Genomic DNA, 6,955 nt, shown 5'->3' with positions numbered 1-6,955 from the left:
TATATATATATATATATATATATATATATACACACACACATACAATTATGTTATTTTGGGTCAGTAACTTTTTTTTGTTTTTAAAAAAAAAAAAAAAAAAATCAACGACACAATGAAAGTGACTAAAGATGTCTATTTATAAAAAATTTTAAAAATCACATTTTCCTAAAAAAATATGAAGTAGCACAACTGTTTTCATCATTAATAATAGTCAGAAATGTTTCTTGAGCAGCAAATCAGAATATCAGAATGATTTCTGAAGGATCATGTGACACTGAAGACTGGAGTAATGACTGCTGAAAATTCAGCTTTGATCACAGGAATAAATTACATTTTACAATATATTCACATAGAAGACACCTATTTCAATTTATAATAATATTTCACAATATTACTGTTTTTACTATATTTTGATCAGATGCATGCAGCACTAAGGCTGAATCTAATAATAATCTCTAATCTAATAATAATCTCTAAAAAAATCTTGCAGACCTCAAAATTTTGAACAATAGTGAGTGCATGTTTAAATTATAAACATGTTAAATATGAATATATTCAGTGAATTTTTACAAATCCTTGGTAAGCTTCTCATGGAAACATTTCCATTATGGTCAAATTTGTCAGTAGATATGCAAATCATGACAGACATTTAATTTGACAGATTTAAATGTATTAAGTGTAATTTACATTAGCCAGGGTCATTTTTACAATTCAGTTATGCTTTTTATGTACATTTGCTGCTTTGCAAATTATTTTTGCACTTACAGGTACACGTTCTTTGGTTCAGTTCCTATAAAATCTATATCTGGAATACATTTCAGTCAGTTTAAATAAAAGTGTCTTCCACATGCATTAATGTCAATGTAAATGTCAACAAAATGTCATACTCTGAACAGAAAAAAAAATCACAGAACATAAATATAGAAGGGAGTAATCATTAATCATGAATGTTAATGGAGATCAGTGATCATTCTGCGAGATGCTAATTGATAATTGTGTGATAATTATATGATAATTAAATCAACAAGCACTTCTAATTCACAATTAAATTTATAAAAGAAAGATGATTTCCAGCATACGAGCAAAATAAACCGACAATGTTTGCACGACTGATGTGTGAAATGAGTGTTTTGAAGTCACAGTCACCTCTTCCCCTGCAATTAACACTGAAAAATCAAACGAGGACATTCATCGTTAGACTCATGCGTGCTTAAGTGTGTTTCACAGTCTGGCAGAGGTTTGGAGAAAGTGTGTGTGTGTTTCTGGGTCTGAAAGTGCTGAAACAGGGCGAGTTGAATGTGAAATTGTCCTCAAATACAAATTAAGGTCAGATGCATTTCTTACCCTCATTTGCATATGAAGAGAAGTGGCAACTTCCTGTTTGTGACATGTCAAGCGTCCATTAACCCAGTGTGTGTGTGTGTGTGTAGGATCTGGAGGAGGGTCTGGCCTCTCATCAGTCTGTGCTGGCGGTTCTGAGCCGGTCTGGAGAGCACATCATCGGTCAGGTGTCGTCGCCTGACGCCGCTCTGCTGCAGGAGAAGCTGGACGCTCTGAGACGCCGCTGGACGCACGTCGAGAGAGAAGCGTGTGAGCGCCAGCGCAGGTGAGCCAGACCGCAGCACCCACACACAGACTCTCAGATCAGGGTGTGTGTGCACTAAACGCTGTTTGTGCAGGTTGATGGGTGAGAATCCGGCTGTGATGGATGTTGTTCAGAGGACTGCTGGTCTGGCTCAGTGGCTGGAGCACACAGAGGTTGCCGTGGAGACGCTGCCTGTTTCAGCCACCGACAAGAGCCTCAGAGAGCTCAAGGTCACACACACACACACACACACACACACTCTCTCACATGCACACACACTCACACTCACTTGCACGCACGCGTACACGCACGCACGCACGCACGCACGCACACTCACACACACACACACACACACACACACACCTGCATCATCAACTAACTGCATTGATGGTATTCAAGAAAAGAAAAGCTAACACTTTAGTATAGGGAACAATTCTCACTATTAACTAGTTGCTTATTAGCATGCCTATTATTAGCATAACAGTTGTTTATTAGTACTTATAAAGCACATATTCTGCATGAGCATAGTCTACATCCCTAAACACCTAAACTTAACAACTACCTTACTAACTATTAATAAGCAGCAAATTAGGAGTTTTTGAGGCAAAAGTCATAGTTAATGGTTTGTTAATAGCGAGAATTGGACCTTAAAATAAAGTGTGACCAAACATAAAAAATGTAGTCATTATTTAATATTGTTCATTTATTATTAACATTATTTTTGTTTTTACAACGTTTTCTATAATTTTTAGTTGTTAAATTTATTGTAATGCTACTTTCAAATTTCAGTTTAGTTTTAGTTTCAGCAGTAATTTATTATTTTGGTTTTTATTTCATGGACACGTTTTTATTTCATGTGCTTTATGTTCTGTATTTAGTTAAGAAATCCGTTGGGGTCTTAACTGATCATTTTCAGTATTATTTAAATGAACTTTTAATTTAAGATTTACTGTTTACACTTCACAAGCCAGAGAAAGCTGTTCAATATTTGACCAGTTTACCATTTTTATTTTACTTTAGTTTTAGTTTACATTAGTATTATTGTTGTTGTTGTTGTTAGATTAGTTAGTCAAAAACTCAAGCACACATTTTTCCCACTGAGAAATTTGGGATTGGTAAGGTTTTGTCTCTTAGTCTCTTTTAGTCTCCATTCTTCAGTGTCACATGATCCTTCAGTAATTTAATAAGCTGATTTGATGCTCAAGAAACATTCTTACTATCTTATTACTTCTTAATATTGTCCATGTTTTTGAAGTTAAAAAGAGCAGCATTTATTTGAAATAATGTCAAAAATTATAAATGTATTTACGGTCACTTTTGAAAAATTGAATGTCCTTCCTGAATAAAAAAAAAAAAAAGACCCCAGACTTTTGAATGGTAGTGTAAATTTACTGTAAATGCAACTATTAACACCAAAACATCCCTAATTTAAAAGCTCAAAATAAAAAGTTAGTTTAATTATAAACCATTTTAACTGATTGCTCCCCAAAACAGCAGCTAGTGCCTCAGAACCTCTGCTTTAACTTTATAATACTTACAATTATATACAATGAAGAATGCCAAATAAAGCAAATTAATTAACCATTCCATATGGTGTGTATGGTGTATACTAGTGATGCGCGGATGGCGGTTATATCCGCGGGCGCTGCGGATAATCCGCGGATCGGGTGGGTCGGGTAATAAAAAAATGCATTCTGATTATTTGCGGGTGGGTCGCGGGTGGATAAAATAAATCATTAATGATGCAAGTATTAACTACATGCGATGTATGCGCAATCCCGCAACGAAATTCAGGATCTGATTAAACATAATTCTATTATACAGAGAATTGTGAAATAGATTTTCATGACTTTTCAAAAACTTTTTGAGTTTATTTATTTTTACAAAACTTTCTAGGCCTGGAAATTGTTGTTCAATGACTTTTCCAGATTTTTTATGACTGTACGAACCCTAATGTGATGATCGGGTGCGGTTATCTAAATCAGACAAAAATACAGGTGTGGGCGGTTGGCGGGTGGATAATTTATTTGAAGCTGCGGATTCGGGTGACGTTTTAGTTCATCCGCGCATCACTAGTGTATACATATTTAGCAGCTAGTTTGACTGCCATTTCATCGGGGAAGTCGTGGCCTAATGGTTAGAGAGTCGGACTCGTAACCCGGGGTTGTGGTTGGAGTCAGACTCAGCTTGAGTTTCCTTCATTAGTTGAAGCACGAGTGTATTTAGAGGATGAGACACTGTGGGGGATTCATTGGCAAGGAGGGCTTTATATTCAATAGATTCAGTGTCAGATTGACTCAGGTGATCTCTCTCTCTCTCTCTCTCTCTCTCTCTCTCTCTCTCTCTCTCTCTCTCTCTCTCTCTCTCTCTCTCTCTCAGGCCTTGACGGAGGAGATGGATGGTCAGAATGAGACGCTGTCATGGCTAAATAAAACCGGCTCTCAGATCTTGTCAAACTCCAGCCTGAGTCCTCAGGACAGAGACACTCATATGAATCAAATCAGGCAGATAAACATCAGCTGGAGTAAAGTACGAAACCAACTCTATAACACACAATCACAACTAATTCTCTTTCTATCTTTCTATATCTTTTTTTTTTAATGCACCCTCATGTTTTCACATCTACACGGCTGTCTCTCTGGTACATTTTAATGATGCCAAATGAGACACAGACAATAGAGCGCTGCAGTGATGACATAGTTTTGTAGGCCAACCTGGAAGCAGCATCAGCCCGTGTCCCTCGACAAAAAGCCAGGATTTTTATATTTAGAATGAGCCACTTGTTAGCAAACAAGACGAGTAACATGGGGGTTTACTGGTGTGTTTCATGTCATAAAATAAAGCATGAAAATATCTTGAACCAAAAAAAGCCATTCATAAAACCCATTGACTTCATGCCAGTGGAAGCAGAAGTGCTAAAACTCATTTCTGGGCTTTGACCTACAGAAATACATTAACCCTGCTGCATTTCCACAATTAAATTATTTCACTGAAAATATATTGTAAATCTGGACGTGACACAGGCAGTTTTCGGCTAATGCTGCTGATGTCGGAGTGGCCATATATATGTGGATTAATCTCTACTGCTTGATGTGAATGGCATGTTATGGTGTGTGTTTGAAGGCGAGTCGTGAGCTGCTGGATAAGCTGCGTGAGGTGGAGGGTCGTCTGCAGACACACACACCGCTGCAGGACGAGAGGAGGCTGGCATCGTACGGTCAGTTCCAGGAGCGCATGGACAGACTGGGAGACTGGGTTTACATCAGCAGCCAGTCTCTGAGCGACGTCACACCCGCGGAGAGACAGGTCAGTCCTGGACTCACCCGCTGCATTTAAGCACAGATTATATCATTCACTCACACTCATCTCATTCCAAGCCTGACTTTCTTCTGTGGAATATAAAAGATCAGGAATATTGGCAACCAAACAGTTATGGTGAACCTTTCCTTCCACTGAATGGAAAAACAGACGCTACTCAAAATATTGGTACTATGAATCATTATTCAAGCATTAGTAAATAGTCAGTTCATCCTTTATAAAGCATTGTCCAGTGGTTCATAAGATAATTTAGAAAGTGTAAGTAAATGATTAATAAACTTATTAAATAATAAACTTAAGTAATGACATTGAAGAGGTTTATTTTTCATTATAAATCAAGTGTACATTGGTACAGTTTAATTTTTTTCATCTTGAATGTGTTTGTTTCCTTTTTTCTGTTTAGAAGATAACGGAGCCTCTAAATCTCTGTAAAAGCTTTATAAATAGTCCTCACTTTAGATGAGTTCACAAAAATAGTTATCTGACAACTACTAAATGTTTTATAACTACCTGACTTAATCATGAATTACAGCAGGAATATGTGTTAATAAAGCATTTATTAACACAATGAGCAACTAGTATCATACGTCTAAATAATACCATTTATAAATGTACATTTAAATAGTTTATTAATCACTTTCTAAATGATCGTATGGACCATTGACAACTCCTAAATAACTGGTTTATAAATAACTTAATTTAGAAATGATAAATTGATAAAGTATGAAATTAATAAAGTATGAAAATCCAATTATTAAACATTATAGATATGCTTATAAATCAAGAACAGAACATTTCTAGCTGTATTTATAAACTGCTTACTAATGCCTATTAATGTTGGGGCAATCCTTTATAAAGGATGAATTGACTGCTTACTAATGCTTAACATCGAACTGTATATGTGCAAATGTGTTGGTAGTAGGGCTCGGAGTGGCCATATATATGTGGATTAATCTCTACTGCTTGATGTGAATGGCATGTTATGGTGTGTGTTTGAAGGCGAGTCGTGAGCTGCTGGATAAGCTGCGTGAGGTGGAGGGTCGTCTGCAGACACACACACCGCTGCAGGACGAGAGGAGGCTGGCATCGTACGGTCAGTTCCAGGAGCGCATGGACAGACTGGGAGACTGGGTTTACATCAGCAGCCAGTCTCTGAGCGACGTCACACCCGCGGAGAGACAGGTCAGTCCTGGACTCACCCGCTGCATTTAAGCACAGATTATATCATTCACTCACACTCATCTCATTCCAAGCCTGACTTTCTTCTGTGGAATATAAAAGATCAGGAATATTGGCAACCAAACAGTTATGGTGAACCTTTCCTTCCACTGAATGGAAAAACAGACGCTACTCAAAATATTGGTACTATGAATCATTATTCAAGCATTAGTAAATAGTCAGTTCATCCTTTATAAAGCATTGTCCCAACATAAACAGTTTATAAATACAACTATAAATGCCTTGTTCTTGATTTATAAGCATATCTGTTACAAATGAGATCTAAAGGCTCAGTTATCTTTCTAACAGAAGAATTAAACAAACACAACACAGAGGGATACAGAACTCAGAAATATCTATTTCAAAATGCAAAAAAATGAAACTACCATTCAGAATAACTAAACACAGCAACATAAACATGACAAATCAAAACATTATCGTGAATGTGTGTGGAAACAATGTGAATGTACGGAAATGTCTGTGCCTGTGCTTAAATACAATTTGCGATCAGTGCGTCAAGAGCACTCACACGCATTATTATAACGGACTCACGCGTGCTTAATGTACGACTCCTGTACGCCACCGCAATCGTCTTTACCTTGATTGCAGTCTTCATCCATCAAAACTTTACTAGCGAGACACTGGTTATCCAGTCGAGAAAACATAGTTTGCATCTCATCTGGCCATACAGCGGTGGGATGTGTTGACAATCCGTTCAGTCTGTACTTCACACAGCGCGCATGACGTGTGCGAGCTCGCACTCTTCAGAGACAATCACAGAATATGACAGAGCTCGTGTTTTAAAACGAAACACACTGGAATGAATAATTCACT

General features: G+C 37.3%; 1 protein-coding gene across 1 annotated transcript in view; it reads left to right on the top strand.

Moving 5' to 3' along the window:
* LOC107698511 (utrophin) overlaps window positions 1–6,955 on the top strand; it is a 275,871-nt gene that overhangs the window by 96,962 nt on the left and 171,954 nt on the right. Inside the window, exons 39-42 of the mRNA XM_016499536.1 lie at window positions 1,431–1,606; window positions 1,680–1,815; window positions 3,965–4,114; window positions 4,709–4,891. Coding sequence (XP_016355022.1) covers window positions 1,431–1,606; window positions 1,680–1,815; window positions 3,965–4,114; window positions 4,709–4,891 — 645 coding nt within the window. The remainder of the gene's footprint in view (window positions 1–1,430; window positions 1,607–1,679; window positions 1,816–3,964; window positions 4,115–4,708; window positions 4,892–6,955) is intronic.

The sequence above is a fragment of the Sinocyclocheilus anshuiensis genome, unplaced genomic scaffold (genome assembly GCF_001515605.1).
Source record: "Sinocyclocheilus anshuiensis isolate Anshui unplaced genomic scaffold, SAMN03320099.WGS_v1.1 scaffold1830, whole genome shotgun sequence".
Classification (NCBI taxonomy): domain Eukaryota; kingdom Metazoa; phylum Chordata; class Actinopteri; order Cypriniformes; family Cyprinidae; genus Sinocyclocheilus; species Sinocyclocheilus anshuiensis.
Note: the sequence above shows the minus strand (reverse complement) of the source record. Positions and strands in the feature narration are given on the sequence as shown.